The sequence below is a fragment of the Teleopsis dalmanni genome, chromosome 1 (genome assembly GCF_002237135.1).
Source record: "Teleopsis dalmanni isolate 2A chromosome 1, ASM223713v2, whole genome shotgun sequence".
Lineage (NCBI taxonomy): Eukaryota > Metazoa > Arthropoda > Insecta > Diptera > Diopsidae > Teleopsis > Teleopsis dalmanni.
Window position 1 is genome coordinate 196,718,472 of NC_051846.1, and position 18,130 is coordinate 196,736,601.

The following is an 18,130-nucleotide window of genomic DNA, read 5'->3' on the forward strand; positions in this document are numbered from 1 at the left end:
TTTGACTTGAAAGCTTCGATCTATTGGATTGGTAGCTGCGAGATACAAATCCATGTGTATCTAAAATATTACAAAAACAAAAACGTTTGAGAAAAACATTAATTGAAATAATGTATGGATTTGTATTGAAATCCTTTGTTAGTACCATTACATTCATGCGATAACTAAAACGTTTCGTATAAAAGCTTTTAGTTACTTTAAAGCGTTAGCTATTATAGACATTATTAAGAACCAAGCCGACCTATAAATTTATGTTGTGATCTTTCAGTATATATAATTAGCTCTTAATTAAGACAATTGTAAAAACGAGAAGAATCTATAAATTTGTGATAAATTGCCAGTACAGATAATGAACCCTTAATTCAGACATTATTAAGAACCAGAGCCAACTATAAATATAAATTTAATTCACAGGCAACTGGAAATCCAGTAGGCAATTAGAAATCCAGTGGGCAACTGGATTTGTTTTTGCTTATGCATTATTTTCCATACGAATAAAAAGTAAAGGTACAAAGATATATATTGTATATATTTTACGAAGTCAATAAAAGCTGGTGTCTAAAAAGACTTGTACCTTAGCGTAGTTGCATATTTTGCTATAAGGGGAGGTTAGCACCTACTCAAGGGTCTCCATTTATATAATCAATTATGAGTCAAAACATTGTTACATATAAGACTCTTAATGATATTCTTATATGACCAATATGTGATACAATTAAACCAAACTAAATCAAAATATTTTAATAATATATAGTAATCATAAAATCAAAATTTTGTGTTGTCTAGTAATAGGATGATTTCCTATTAACCCCATATGATTTAATGAAACATCATAGTTAAGTAAAATAATTTTGGGGTTTAAAGAACTTCTCATAATAAAATTGTGTTTAATAGGTAAGGATAAGTTCTACATTTGACTTATACATATAAAATTTTTATTAACATTAATTTTCGACTTATAAAAATGAAAATTTACATACATACAACATGTGGTTTTTATTACGTTTTTTTTTATTTTATTTTTAAGTGTTCGCCAAACTTTGTATTATTTTCGATAACACAAATTTTAAAATATAACTTTAACTTATTTAATTAAATTATATACAAAGTACAATTATTATTTTAAATTTATTTAGCAAAAGCGCTGAAAAACTAAAATTTAATTTGTGCATTTAATTTATGTTTGTTTCTGTAATTCTTAAGTTTTATTATTAAATAAATAAAAATACTAATATGATATAGGCATAACTCCTTTTATTACAATAAATATGTCAAATGTGTAAATAAATTAAAAGTGTAAAATATTTCGAAATTTTTACTGAACTTTTCAAAAACAAACGATCATGTATGAAATGTATATATTGATTTTATATGGGCTTAAAAAAATATTTAATTATAAAATTCAGCATTAAACGAAGTACACAAATAAGATGTAACTTAAACAAAATATAATGATATCCAGAATCTAATCTGATATACAAGTATATATAGTTGAAGCTGGAAAGCTCTTATTATAATTGAATTTTATTTGAATTTGATATAAATTCTGCCTGTATACAAAGGCCTACCTTAAATTAGATGATTCAATTTTTTACTTTATATAAAAGGCTTAATATATATTTATATTCTTAATAATCACACATAAAAGTAGTAATTTATTTAAATACGTATGCAATATAGTTTAAACCAGACATTTTTTAAAATTATTTTCTTTGATTTTAAATGTCATGAAAGCGCCGGATTTAAGATTTGATTTTTGTATGTTTTTAACATTACGAAAAAATTATTACAAGCTAATATTTAAATAAAAATTTGTATAACTAAGTTTAAGTATACAAAAGCAACAAATTGCGTATTAAATTAAGTTTAAGTATTTGTTTGTCATATGTAGTTCTATAACTAAGTGAAAGTATGTTACACACGTCTTAAAGCATAAATACAGCATTATGATATTTTTTGCAATTTAAAATTAAGTTCCTTATAATATATATACTTTTATACTACAACTTTAATTTGAATGAATTTTTGTGTTTTAATTTTTATTTTTTTTTAATATAATAGACACCGCTTCTTTTTAATTAAACATAATTAAGTTAAATTAACTTTGTTGTTGTGGCCCAAATTTACTTGTGATCTTATGTGAGACGTTCACAATTGCCATTTCATGTTTAGAATCTAAATCACAATCATATAAACCACTCAAGGAATCTAAGCTTAATAGTCTTGAACTAGCACGACTTGATACTGATGTGTCATCAACATCGGGTGCATTGTACAAGGAGTTAACATCTGAGAGTGCGCCTTCCGCATCGGTTAGGCCAGCTTCATTTAATAGTGATATATTTTCAAGTCCAGGTTCATCAGTTATATAGCCAGTAGACTCAGCACCACCTAAGTTGAGAAAAAATTTTTCCATTAAAATTTTCATTTAAATTTAAAATTCAAAGAAGTGATTTACCTGTTGCTTCTTCACGGCAGTCATCATCCGACCATTCTGATTGACTTTCCAACGGGTTTGAGTCTACTGACTGATGATTATGATGACCGGCACCATATTTCAATTCGTCATTTATCACATTCACATCTAAATGATGCTCGTCATTAGTAACATCATTGCTTAAAGCACTAACTTTGTAATCGTCTATATCTTCCAAATCTTCCTCATCGTCTACAACATCGTTCACATCGTCATTGCCACCATTCGTTTTATTATTTTTAATATTATAATGCTCTTCATCACGTTCGCGATTTATACCATTTTGATGCTCGGACGATGTAAGTAAACGTTTTTTCCTCACATCACGTCCCACTTCATCATCTTCAAATTCTTCATCGGCTAAATTATCTTCAGTGTCATCACGTTCAAGTTCATCATTGTGCAGAGATATGTGGTTATTACGCTGTCTTTGGTGATGATGATGATGATGGTGGTGATGTCGTGTATAACGCTGTGGTTGTGGTGGTTCTACACCATTTGCTAATTGCTCTATGCTATCAGAGCGATTTTGATCGTAGTCCTTCGAGCGTGGACGTTGACGATGTCTGTGGTTGTGCTCTTTGTTCTGTTGTGGTGTTTGATTTGGCATATAATTTGTGCCAGTAGAGGTGGATGATTTATTTGTTAACTGTGTGTCTAAAACAGCTGCGTTTATGTGATTACGGTTATCGTGTAAAATTTCACACGATTCGGTGTCTGATGTTTGCCTATTTAATATATATTTCGGTTAGGTAACATGGAAAATAAGCAGTTGTGTAATAGTATAATAAAAAATATAGTTATATAGATATTATAAATTATACATATATATATGTATAAGAGTATACATTGCTATTATTATATTGATCTAAATCGGTTTAAAATTATGTAGTACTTACATTTGACTTGATTCCGATGGATTCTTGTTTCGTGTAATTTCCTTTATAGCCTCTAGACCCACAGGATGTTTGGCAATCATGAAACTTGTACTTACAGGTATTTTAGAGTTAAGTCTACCTGTTGGTGATGCTAAATCATTTAAAATAGTAGCTGCCATAGCTGTGGTTACTGATTTTGTATTATTATTTCCACTCATAGAATTGCTGCCACTTAAGTTGCCATTACTGCCAGTTGCTATACCATTATTAGAACTCAATTTGCTGTTGCTAGCGGAATAGCACAGCTCTATGTTGTTACGACTACTGCTATTGCTAGTTGTATTGCCTTCCTGATTAGAACTAGAAGTAATATTACCACCATTAGATGAGGTTGCGGCCATAAGTCCACGTGCACGTGATGATTCATTTAAAAGTCTTTGCAGTTCCCTCTCAAATGGTGACTTTGCTGTCGAATTCGTAGCCGATGCTGTTGCGCCCACATTTTGTGATTTATTATTGAGACCAACACGGTCTTGATATTCAAAGCTATTGCAGGAGTCACCTTTATTTTGTGTCGTATTCGTATGCTGCCCCTGACTTTCTGTGGTGGAACTAACTTCAAAGTCTTTAAGATTTGACATATCGATTACTGGTGATGTTGGATCGACTTGGATATCACATGGATATAGCCACTGTAATGGATTACCATTACGATTAATATGATTTGCAGCTGTTATGCGTGGTGAATCGTCATCGGCTTCACCTTCTGTTGTCTTAGAGTAACTTTCATCTGATGAACTCATTGATGGTGAGTGCGGACGTGAACTTAGATCATCGGTGGAAGACATCTCGCGATTCTCTTCAATATCTGTCGGTAGCTTTGGCAGGGGCTTCATATATGTGCGTAAGAGAGGTGTATTTTGTTTCAGACTTGATATAACATTTGTGGATTTAGGTGGTGGAATGGGTAATGGAGGTTGTGTGTGTTGGTTAAAGTGTAAGTATTGTTGTTGTAATTGTTGTTGATGATGATGATGTTGCAACTGTTGCTGCTGCTGTTGCTGAAGCAATATATTATTGGGACAGGTATAACGTGGTGGTTCGTATTTAGGTGGATGCATTTGTGCGTGTTGCATTGGTAAAATCTTTTTTTATTGCATTTAGCACATTTTTAGCACATTTAACACATTGATTCAGGATTTTAGTAACGTTGATGAAACGGGAGATAGGCAGCAAATGCGTACACATTGATTATCACATTGACATAGATTTGAATTATTTGAGTAAGGCATGCAATAAAAAAATGATGTTTGTTTAATAACAAATGAAATTGGAATTAGTGACTAAAATAATAAAAAATATATGATCAAGAAAATTTAAAAATTAAGAACTTAACTTAGAGACAAATTTTTAGAGATAATTATAATACACAGTTTTAAAAATAATAAATTATTAACCCAATTTTTTCTATTAATTAACACCTATAGTCAATATATATAGTCACCCATAGTCAATATTATAGAGGATAGGAATTATTATAAAACTCTTATTATGTATGTATTAAATTATGTATTTATTATGCATTTATAAATATGGATTAGAGATCTTAAAATTTCTTAAATCTTTTATAATTTTTAAAATTAAAAAATTTTTTTTAAATTTTAATTATAAAATTTTAAACTAGTTGGAAGTCAGTATAATTACGGATTTATTAAAAATTTTGAAATACAAGGAAAGGCTTAAGCGTACAGAAGAGTTAGGCGCAATGCAAAAGAACGCCTTAATTAAGGCTCGTTTAATTATTAAATGATATTAAAAATGTCTCTGGAAAAACTAAAGTAGGTTTGACGTGGGCTTTCGATTGAATTTTGATCATGATAAAGATAGACGATATATGTTTACTTATGTTTTTGTCTATCCGTAAGGTAAATAATATTTTGTGTTGGTTTAATAAGTTTTTACTAAGCTCAAATATAGATTTGAAATTATAGGTGATTACTATTAAGTACTTGAATAGTATTATATTTTTCAGTTATTGAATTAATTTTAAAATAAATTTTCATTGCTTTATTCCAGCTATGTAGATATATAGACGATATATGATATATATGACACTATTAATTTTTTTAATTTATAATGTTTCTATAAATAACAATCAGTTATTAACAAAATGAAAAAGGTTTATAATAATTGTATTGGATTTAATAACATCTAATGATGGGCCCACCACATATATTAGCTGAGTGAAAATATTTATTGGTTTGTATGTATAAATGATCATAAGAGTATTTCCTCATTCCAGATATACTCAGCATACTCATCATCACTCACCTTGGCAACTGGTGCGGCATGCAACAACGGTTCACTTTCATGGCAATTATTATAATTGTTACTATTACTATTGGTGGTGTACGACGACGAATGTTGGTTGTGATGCAAATGATGGTAGTTGCGTGATGCATGCGTATCGCGTCTACCACCAACACCAAACAAATTGTTATAACTGTCCACCTGAGCATAAGGATCATGATTTTTATAATCGAAACGATTACCACTGGGATTTTCAATAATATTAAATTGTTCACGTAACATTACCATGTGTGCAGGTGGTAGTGCTGGGGATGCTGCCATCGCGACACCCATACCGCTCAAAGAGCTTGAAGAATGATTACGCTGATGTTGTGCATTATAGTTGTTAGCAAATTGTTGCTGTTGCTGCTGCTGCTGTTGCTGATATGAGTTGAAAGGATAGCTTCCGGTATGTTCGCCATTATTACCATTTTCACGTATATTCGGTAAACCGCCGTTTGCTATGAAATTTGGTAGCTTTTGTAATTTACTATTGAGCCGCTGTTGTTGTTGCTGTTGCAGGTGGTGATATTGCTGCTGCTGCTGCTGTTGTTGTTGTTGTTGCTGCTGTTGATGCAATAATAGTTGCTGCTGTTCTTCAAGTAGTGTTCCGGGAGACGGTTGCAATATTTGATTGTTAACCATGTCCACATTGTTGTAACCATAATTATCTTTTTTAATGTTATAGGTGTCATTGTTCATGTTGGAGTGATAGTTTTTATTTTGAAATTGTGCTTCTTTTTGATAAAACTCCGATGTATGATTGTGCAATTGCAAAGCATTTTGTTGTTGCTGAGCCGGGGGCAATTGCGATTGTTGCTGTTGGTGTTGTGTTATACTATTGCTCTGCACAGGATGGTTGCCGATCATTGCATTACGTACTTCGCCATTTAAAGCATTATTTGAGGAATCACTTAGGAAATATGTAATCATATCACCTTTACCCTTTACTTTAATTGTGCCACGACATCTAGTGGAGAAAAAATATTAATTTAATGTTATTTCTTTAATAGAATTTAGTCTTTGTCATACTTGAATTCGAAATGTGAACCATGTAAACTGTCCACTACTTCTTGAGTTACTTGTGTATAGCCTGGTATACCAGTAGAGTCCATGCGACTCGCCACATTAACTGTATTACCCCAAATATCGTATTGAGGCTTGCGTGCTCCGATCACACCGGCAACAACAGGTCCTATATTAATGCCTATAAAAAGTTTTAAATTTAGTAAAATAAAATAAAAGTAAATAAAAAATAAAAATTGTTAAATTATAATAAATATATGAACTTTGTATATAACTTACCCACTCTCAGCATGAAATTGTTATAGGAGTGACTGTTAATTTCTTGCAATGATAGGCGCATGGCCTTTACATATTCAATTAATGCCGTCATATGTCTTCGCACAGAGTTTGGATCTGCAGCATTAATTTTATAATCTACAATTAAATAAATAAAATAAGTTGATGCATATATATCTATAAAACTTTTAAATATTCAAGAAAACAACAACAATTGTCAGCTAAAATTACAAACAAAACTCTTGTGTGAATCCAGTATTATATTGTACGTTTAGAGTAATATCTATTATGTGTAAATCATTTAAACAAAAAGACGTTATTATTTTCTGAAATATCTTTTGAATTGCTGCACAAGTCTACTGGGATATACACACGTCCATATCTTTATTATCGATTATACTAGAAAGAAAACGGTATAGCCCCAAATACTCTCCTTGGCATATAGTGTGCTTAAGGGGGCCTATATGTGTTCCTTTACAATGCATATGCATTCAAATAAATATGACAGAACATGTATTTGAACTTACCTGGTATTAAACCTACAACTGCCATATAAGTACTGCCAACTGTTTTAATTTTATCGATGCCATGAAAACGATCTTCCTTTAACAACTGTAAATATATAAACACAATATTATAATTAATTTATATTAAAAGATGCTTTTATGTTTCAATATTAATAGCAGTGACGACTGCTCTAAGGTGCGGAGGTGTGCGGTGAACACCCTAACATAATTTGCAAAATGTCAAATAACATAGGTATATAAATTTATTAAGTATCTTCACATCAAGACTTATTATTATGTATTACATTTATATATAAATATATATTTTTAAAGTTTTAGCAAAAACAATTAAATATAATTGTCTATGAAAACTCAATCAATTTGCTTCTGTTATGCTGTACTGAGTGTGCTATAATTTAGCAAATCCAGAACTTTTATTATTTCGTGTGAAGAGTTGGCAGCACAATACGTTGCATATAAAAAATAATTTTTCGTTCGTAATATAGATAGAGATTTTTGTAATTGTATGAATAATCTGCATCAATACAACTCATGCAACGAATCAACATATGATTCAAGTGGTTGCGTGACGGCTGAAGTTTGCAGCCATCTAGCATACATTTTATACATTCGTCTCTTTTTAACATAGCACCCACGAATTTCTGTTTACTGTGCGGGTACTTGTGCGCACAATACGTTGCAAGTGGTTCGATTTTGTTTGATCACTGCACAAACATGTATGTTTCTAAGACAAACTCTTTTGTTTGAAAATTTGGTTTGATGTTACGAGAATTATGTGAAAAGTTTTGTTTCTTCCATATTGATATTATTAAACTTATATATAATAATTATTAATTTAATTTGTTTAATATATTATTTTGTTAATAAATTGTTAATATAATATTGCGAATATATTGTTGCCTTATACAATATAGTTATTATTAATAAAAGATCTCATATATTTTAATATAAGTGGTACATGTAAAAACAACATTATAGAAGGGCCGCACACCCTTCCAGATAGGGCACGCGTCGTCACTGATTAATAGGTACTATATATAACAAAGATCGATTTATTACCTCATCGAAATCAGCTATTATTTCATTAAGTAATCTTAAACATTCCAGTCCTTGATCGGAACCATCCATTTCGGTATAAAATTCATGAAAATTTGGCACTGAAGCGAATATAACTCCAACCTTTGCATAGCTCTGATGATAAAGTTCCTGTGAGGGAGTGACCTATAAAAGTTAGCAAAACCAGAACTTCTAAAATGATTAAATGGTTCAAGGGAAGGAGTTGGCAACACCGAAATCGTTTGTATGAAAAATATAATTTTTTTATTAAGTAGTTACTCAGTAGTTACGAAACGAAAGTTTTTTAATTGAACTGAATAATACTGGAACAACAATAAAGTCATCAGCAACGTAATAAACGTAACAAACAAGTGTACGGGGTGGAGTATATAAATTTGCTGACTTGGTACTAGATTAAAAAATGTAGTTTAATTAACGTGCAGTTACAATAAATATTTTAAATAATAATTTTTATGGATGCCAACACAATTTTAAGTAGTAGACATGTGGAGATAGAGAGATAGAGTGAGTAAGAAAATTATAGGTGAGGTTCTCTTAAAATCTGACCAAAATAAATGAAAATGTCATATTAATTATATATATTATTAATTACAAATAATAATATTAAGATAAATTATAGTGAAATACCAAATTGCAAAATAATAATGTTAATTTTGTGTTTGAAAAATTGAATTTGGAAAACAGAAATAATTTTTTAAAAATTAATTGAATGAATACAATCGTGCACTTATGAAGTAAACAAAATTATTCACCATATTGCTCCGGAATTGATTATCAAGGAAATGTGCAGCCACATGAGCTGGCAGCAAATTATGTAGTATCCTCTTATTGGATTCCTGCAGTACGTCCATTTCTTTTTTCTCTTGTGATGCTTGCAGTTGCCACAGAAAATCTAAACGTGCTGTCCACTCAACTAAGCGACCATGCACCAATATCGCTATCATGAAGATTATAATGCGCGCCAATGAGATCAAATGAAGTGGAATGGATGCACTGTGCAACAGAAAAAAAACATACAATTAAAGTCAAGAGTTTAAATATATGAAATGTTTAAAACTATGCTTTTGCTTTTAACTAGGTGAAAGGTGTCAATATATATAACAAAGAAATATTGACATTTACAAGGTAGCATAAAATATTATTATGTCAGTAGGGTTAATACATTCATCAGAACTTACTTTACTCGGCCATCGTAGCATTCGAAGATGTTTGTGTGTGATAATTCAATAAATAGACCGTAAATGGTACCCATCATCAAAATGAGAAAGGATTTAAAAATAATTGGTAACCTGCAATTTAAGTTATTTTGGTAAAAATTTTAAAAATAAATGGTAAGAAAATGTTTAGTATATTTTAAACTTGCCTTAAAAATACTGAAACTGATAGAAAAGCAAAGGCAGCGGATAAGGATACATATTGTGGTAGTGAACATTTGCGATGCGCTTCATTCTGATGTGTCAACATCAAAAACTCTTCCTCTAAATCCATTGGAGCTGCTGTAATATTACTTGAACATGGATGATCCGATATGCAAGTAAACTAAAAATGCATTTCTGTCATATCTTTCTGTTAAGTTACATTCATTTTAAAACTTACCACATTAACTTGTCCTACTGAATATATTAATACTATGGTGAATATGGTTATAGCCATGCGAAGTGTAAAACTCTGTGATAAATCCCAAATAATCCATTTTAAGCGCACCGCTAGCAACAGCATTAATATTGCACTTATCCATATGAATGCGGTTAAGAAAAGTAGCAGGAGTATTAGAGTACGCGGTAGAGCTGTCACTTGCAAGGCTGCACCAAGTATAAGTAATAATAATGAACAACCCATGGCCGTTGTAAAACCCAAATCGAAATCCTTGTGATATTCACGCTCCTTGTCACTTTCACGAAAACGTAACGTTATGCGATCGACATGCTCCGATTTATCACAATCGACGGATCGTGCATTGATCGCCTGCGAGAGGAAGCGATTAACGCGATTGGTCGGTTGATGGTGCACAGAGGAGTGACGCTTACGGAAGGGGCGTTTGAACTTATCCGTTACTTTTGACTGTTTACACAATTATTTATTGTTTTTGAATTTTAATTCAAAATGGTGGTGGTGTGGAGAGAGAGTAGCAAGATGGGATTTAGGTGTGTGTGTGTGATATGTGGAGACACATTGAAAATAAAATGAAATAAAAAAACAGTGTAAGATCATTTTTATATTCTTCCATAAAAAAATGTAAAATGTTAAATTTTTTTTTAAATATTGTAACGAAAATATTTGTTTTAAAAAAAAAACATAACTAGAAAATAAATTTTTAATTATGCATGCATGAAATGTACATGACAAGCTGACTATTTTTTACATATGTATGTCTTGAGATGTGGTCTTATATATTTTGATCATGCAAATTCCACTCTAAAAACCAACAAATTCCAATGTAAGATGTTTTATGGAAATTATTATAAAATAAATAGAATCTTAAAATATATAAACTAATTTTATATTTAAATATTTTTCTACTTGTTTTGGATTAATTTTATTTATATAACATATGTTGCATATAATTTATATGTATATATATATAGGTATATTGTAATTACATTTAATACACAAGTTGAGTTTTATAGTTCTATGTCGAAACTGAAAGACTTTGTTTTTTTAAGTTACTGTTAATTAAAATAAAGCATTGTATTGTATTTTGGAAAATAATAAACAAAGTATAGAGTTATAATCTACTAAAACAATATCTAAAAAAGAATTCGTAATTATATTATAACGAAATATCTAATGTAGTATATAAGATATAAATATTTGAAAATATGCTTTTAATTTTACCAATATTTTATTAATACTGATTCCATCTGAAATCGGATTTTTGGATAATAAAATATCAATTATATGGAATGGACTTAACTAAAGATTTTTTTATTTCATTTTACATAGTTATAGTGAAATAATTTCATTAAAAACTATATCACTCTCGCCCCATTACGTAAAGAACTAGAACCGTCTATTTAGATTATTCGTCAAATGTATTTAGTGATATATCATCACTAATATATTCGCAAAGGGTATGATGTTTATAAAGAAATATACAGAATTAAAAATGAAATTTTTCTTTACCATTTTATGATATACTGCTATTGGCAGAGATAATGGAATATTGCGACCTGTACGATCTATTGTATTACATTCTGTGTGAAAAGTATTCGGAATCCATTATTTGAAAAACATTTCTGCAATTTTTTTTCTATAAATTGGTAGCACTACAATGTGTTTTCATACCACATTTAAGAGCGATTTGTTACCTAGTATTTTTACCTAGTATGTATTATTTTTATAATTATCCTTTTGAGTGTTTTGCAATATGCATGATGAATAATTGCTTCAACAAAAATGTTATCTTAACGGTAATTCGTTTATTGTCAAAATATGGGCATTTTAATGATACAAACTTTTTAAAGTACGTCGATATGTGGTAGTTTATCATAGGCTGGTAGGTCTACTACTACAAAAATATTGAAAAAGCTGCTATTCTTAATCTTGTGACATTGGCTCAAGAATTGGATATGTCGTTTAAGTGAATAATATGACTCGTGCTTTGAGAGCATGAAGCCATCTTCAACTCATCATAAAGCATGACATACAAACAAGCCAGCGATTTCCGGAATGTCTCTTCAAAAAGGAAACTTAAAACTGCGTAAAAGTTGTAGTTCAACTATATATTTTCTTTTTGATTATTGTGGTTATACGTCATGAGATTTTTGCCTGACAATATCAACAGAAAATGACCGAAAAAATAGAAAATTTACTAAAGAATTACCTTAATCAGTTTACTAAAAATATACTAGATAGTTTTTTGCATACTTTGCCTGCAAAAAAATAAATTTTGATTGATTGATGATTTTTTTTAATTCAATAATTTAATTCCGAACACTTTTTACACAAAATGTATTTAGATAATATATTTTTCATATTTAGAGTTAAATAAGCCGGAACAACAAAGTTGTCTTATATATGATTTTTAGTACTTATATGGTCACTAATTAATTAAATAATTAATGTTGACGCAATTCATGGGCGATTTATAATCGAATTATTACATTAAATTAAAAAGCCGTGACAAAGTAAAGAAAAGGGTTCTTTAAGTTCTTACTTTAAATTAATCCTTTATTTATTTTTTTATTAAAAAAATTCTAAAATGTGTATTCTAATTATTAAGAGTTATCCTTAATTAAAAAAAAAATTATATTAAATTATAACGTTTTACCATAGACAAATAAAAACATAGCTTAGTTAAAGTTGAAAAATATTCATTCGAAGATGTCATATAAACAATATAATAAAATATTAGAAAGCAATGCTGCAATATATTTTACAAATATTTTAAAAGCAAGTAACGCAAAGGCAACACCAGCAAGTTTTTGGCAAGTTTACAGTATATTATGTATAGTGAAAACTTTTCTAAAAATTGTATTGAAGTTGGTATGAAATTTTTGACAATCTCTTTTTAGAAAATTACTGTGAAGTTTAAAATTTCTTTTGGTTAATTAAAAATTAAATTCAACATATTTCGTACTTGTGGTAAACATTCCAGTGTATGTTCGCAGGATAAAACGCAATGCTTAAATAAGTTCCTACATATGTATTTTATTCTTCTAAATGCAATGAATTTATTTGTCTTTAGTATCACGGCAGAATTATAGTCTATAAAATATATATCCCTAAAAATATATAAGTAATAAATAAAATATACATAGAAGTAAATTATAATAAAAAATAAACTAAATAATAAAAACAAAGATATAAAATTTTGAAGATACTGAAAATGAAACTGTATGAAAAGAATTTTAAACAAAATAAAACCAAAATCAAAATAAAAAGTTTATAAAAATTTTTTAAAAAAAGCAATGTAAGAAATTGAAATTAATCGATTTAAAAAAGCTTTGAAGTGACATAGTACATATCATATGATAAAGTGTGATCCATTTTGTGCTCCTGATTAGGCAATACTATTTCTGTAACATATGTCATCGTCGTCGTACGATTCGAATTATTATATAATTTTGTAGTAGATAAATCTTGTCACAAATTTCTTTTAGTGATGGCACTCATTTCTGTATTAAAAATTTGTTTTTAAAAGAACATTGCATTTACAAAATGGCACTGTATGGGTGTAGCATTTGGTGTAGTTGTACTCATTACATTTAAAATAATGAGCATGTGATATAAATCAACAATTTTAATTACTACAGGTTACTGAATTTAAAGACATACTATAGTTATGGAAGTCAGTGCTACAACACACACAAAACATTCTAGTTTGCCTTTGGTGCGCGTCCGGAAATTTTCCGAACCTCCAATTCCATAATTTGTTATTTTTTATAGGGATACGTAAAGAATTGTAAAGAATAATGTGGACTATACTAAATCTTTCGGTGGCTTAACAACAAATATTCGTCAAATAATGACTCAACTATTTGCAACTATGTCTCGCAGAATATCTTGTGAAAGACATTCAAATAAATTTGTATTTCAAACCTTATAGTAAGTTTCAAATAATATATTGAAGTAAAAAATCTGTTTTATTTGCTTTTACTTTCGGAACCACAAAATGGATAGCTCTGTATATATGTAATCTCTGTAAAAAAGTTCAAACCCACTCTCCAAATTTAGTAAACCATTCAAGCAATTACTTATCGAGTTATTTGCACTGTCAAAGACGATGCTAGAAGTTCACGAAATATTGCTAGAGTGAAATAACTTTTAAGTCTGTTATGAGAGTTCGAAAAAAAAACACTATGTAAATGTAAATTTAAAACCAAAGCACTACTTTTTTTGAATTCTAAATTTAATTAAATTTAGTTGTTTTGTTATTTGAAGAATGATTATTAATTTCAATAAATTGTAACAAGCAACCAAAGTATAGAAGTGGCTTCAAATGCAGTAAAAAAAATTGAAAGCCAACTCCGAAACAGCATGTTTGTAAAAATGTTATATTGAAAAAAGGAAATAATTATATCCAAAACACAGCAAAAACCAAAATCATTATTATAGATTATATATTTATTATTATTAAATTATTGTTTGTTGTTGTTGTAATGTTTTAAATTGAAAGCAACGAAATGTAAAAGAAACGCAACCAAAACGCAATCGAAACGTAACGTAACGCAATTGAAATGGAACATGATATCAAAATATATAACAAATTGAAGGAAACAATATAAGAAAAGAGAGAATGCCAGCAAACCGAACAAACGCATTTGATTCTCACTTTATTATTTTGATTGTGTCTATGAATGCGACTAATCGTATTCGTAGTGGAGTTAGGAGAAGTTCCTACTGATACGGTAACACTGCCACCGGGTGGAGTCGGGGCGTGTAAAATTTTTTGTAGACGTATTACCTAGAGAAAAATAAATAATTGTAAAAAAAGAAGAAACAAAGAACAAGAAAGTAGGTAAGGTAGAATATACAAAATTAAATAAAATTATTAAATTAATGTTTACTATAATTAAATCAAAAGAAAATTATAAAACTAATTAATTATATTAGGAACTATGTAATAACATTAACTATTTAAAAGTATGTAATGCTTTTATTTTGTGGTTAGTTATTGTATGTTAGTAATATGTTTACTGTAATTTTACAAAAGTAATTAAGCACAAATAGTAATTTTTCAATTTATGTAATATAATATATTATCTAATAAGTAAAATAATTCACATATTAAAAATTTTTATCAAGAAGTTTTTTTTAAAAAAATTTTAAGCATAAGGGGCAGTGTAAACATTAAGTAACGCACATTTTTATTAATTTCTACAGTTTTGGATAGAAACAGATTTCTTTCACTTTTAATAAGCATTTAAGTAAACAGTTTTATTTCATTTATATTTTTGAAAATATTTGAATATATTTTATATATTCCTTTATGTTTACTTCACTTTTATTTTTTATTTTCTTTTTTATATTTATTTTTTTACCATTTTTAAGGATTTATCATTGAGTTTTGGAAAAGTCACTTAATGTATTGTTAAATATTATATATACCAATTTTAAAAAAGTAATATTATGTTGAAAGAAGAAATGTAGCTCGAAGCTCTAGAAGCGTTTACCATATATATATCCGTAAATTTTATATATATATATAAGATATATATATATAAGACATAATATAGAAACATTTTCTTTATGATATCTATAAGACTAATCGATGGTATTAATGATGTACTTTTTCTAAGTCTAGTAATAAAATAGTAACTACAGTGCGTATGAGTAATTTTTACTATTAAACTGTTTTTATACGAGTAAATGTATACGTTTATTGTATTTAATAAATTGAAACTCAAAAAAAAATATTTAGAATGATTTCGTACTAAATGTGCTTAATTATATATATTATTTTAGTAGCTAGTTAAGTTAATAATAATTACATTTCTTTTATTAAAATTGTACATAAAATTAAAAACAGGACAACATTTATTACTAAACTAAATAGTTAAGGATTTTTTTATTAAAAAAAACTTATTAGTTACTTTATACAAAAATAATAATATAAACAAAAATTAATTACATTTTTTGTTCTTGTTATTTAGTTCAATTTTTTTTATATTAAGAGCCAAAGAGCTGTTAAAAGGATAGATTCGAATTTGAAATAAAACACTTACCGCATCCTGAAAATAAACAAAAAAATTTAAAAAAATAAATAATATACGCAAAAAACTATAAAAATTAAAAATAATTGAATTTTGATATCAGTGTGAATGTGAAAGCGAATTTTTATTAATAACATAAAAACAAGAAATTTGGAAAAGAAAACATTTGTATAACAAAAACCCAACCAAAGCAACCAAGTAAGCATTGTTTTTTTAGTACATAATGCCAATATTTTAATACAATATAAAAATTGTAACATAAAATCTTTTTAGCTATCTTTATAACTCATGCAAAAAAGCAATATAAACTTTTGAATACTCTAAATCATAATTTAACTACTTCTCACTAAGCCTAAATACTGGTTAATATACTGCAGAGCTTATAAACAGAAAAATAAAGTATTTTAACGAAATTTACGAAATTTACAAGCTAAGTTAATAATTAAACAAAAATTTATTACATATAAAAATAATATTCGTATATTAAATATAAGCATATTTATAAAGCAAAATATTTTATGAAAATAAAAGCAATCTGTAGCAAAACACTTACCTTGCGGGAGCTCTTTTCATTTAACTGGCCAGCGCCATCTGCAGTACTGCCACGGCCACCCGCTGTACTGCCAGCTGATGAAGGGAAGGAACCTGTAGCTATATTTGAAAATGGCACTGGTTCGGAGAATTTAATGGTGTGCAAAAGTTGCATAACAACATTTGAGACATTACGGAACGACAATTTCCGACGGCTACCAATTGCCGAACGTACGCCTAAAGTATTTAGCATAAGCGGCTAAAATAAAAAAATTAATTTAATTAAAATTTTGTACATAACTTCAAAGTGTGCGTATATTCACTTACTTTTCGCCTATGTGGTGGTGGCACAATGAAATATGTATCAACGCCATGATCACGTAGATATGATGAACGTTGATCGCCATGACCAGCTTCTACTTCATATTCGCCAGATAGCGAATCAAGTGTAGCGCGTGTTACATGCACACGTCCTGGTTCTCCACCTGATTCCATATGATTTGCCAAAGTGACATCATTGGACCAAACATCAAATTGCCATTTGCGTAAACCTAAAACGCCGCATAGTACACGGCCAGTATGTATGCCAACACGCATATTTAATATCACATCTGTAGCCTCAACAACCGTGCTGATGAATATAAGATATTGTTATAATTACATTTAAAAAATTATTTATTTAATATATAAAATTATTTAATTATTTTCAAGAAATTATTTTTAAACTTATATACATATTTATTAAAAAACTTACGCAATTGCATCGATCATATCAAGACCCATTTCAACTGCACATTTGGCATGATCCTTGCGTGGCTCCGGTAAGCCAGATACGCAATAATAACAATCTCCCAAAATTTTGATGCGCAAGCAATGGTTGTCCTATTGTGAAAAATTGGATTATATATTTAAATTATATTGTGTACATGATAAATAGAATGTGGATTTTAATCCTTAATGTGGTTAATGTGGTTTATTTACATACAAAAAACTCAAACATAAAGTGATAACTCTTTAATATTTTTTCATTTGATGGATTTTTTTTAGATGGAACTTGTTTTAATAACTTTATGTTTAATTTTTTGTATATCTAAGTATAATACGCATTATAGACAATTGGACTATTATTAAACTTACATGCGCTAATTGATCAAAACGTCCAAAAAGTTCATTCAACAGTCTTACTAATTCCTGTGCACTACACTGAGATGATAATACCGTAAAACCAACAATATCAGCAAACAGTATACTATAAAAATAAGATAAAAATAAACATAAATTAATTTATATTAAAAGTAATAAAAACTATGTATTTAATATATTTATAATTGTATA

The 18,130-nt window shown here is 28.7% G+C and overlaps 1 protein-coding gene across 6 annotated transcripts in view; it reads right to left on the bottom strand.

The window, feature by feature from the left end:
* Positions 1-2,030: 2,030 nt before the first annotated feature.
* Positions 2,031-18,130, bottom strand: part of LOC119671131 (Ca(2+)/calmodulin-responsive adenylate cyclase) — a gene marked incomplete at its 5' end in the record, with an annotated part of 52,625 nt that continues 36,525 nt past the window's right edge. The window contains 19 exon segments of one of the 6 annotated variants that reach the window (XM_038081654.1): positions 2,031-2,391; positions 2,459-3,204; positions 3,376-4,499; positions 5,686-5,865; positions 5,950-6,673; positions 6,736-6,910; positions 7,009-7,143; positions 7,533-7,617; positions 8,592-8,753; positions 9,362-9,602; positions 9,788-9,898; positions 9,973-10,148; positions 10,206-10,670; positions 14,884-15,015; positions 16,277-16,282; positions 16,818-17,054; positions 17,123-17,426; positions 17,550-17,677; positions 17,933-18,044. In XM_038081654.1, coding sequence (XP_037937582.1) covers positions 2,099-2,391; positions 2,459-3,204; positions 3,376-4,499; positions 5,686-5,865; positions 5,950-6,673; positions 6,736-6,910; positions 7,009-7,143; positions 7,533-7,617; positions 8,592-8,753; positions 9,362-9,602; positions 9,788-9,898; positions 9,973-10,148; positions 10,206-10,670; positions 14,884-15,015; positions 16,277-16,282; positions 16,818-17,054; positions 17,123-17,426; positions 17,550-17,677; positions 17,933-18,044 — 5,536 coding nt within the window. In that variant the 3' untranslated portion in view covers positions 2,031-2,098. 6 annotated transcript variants of the gene reach the window in all.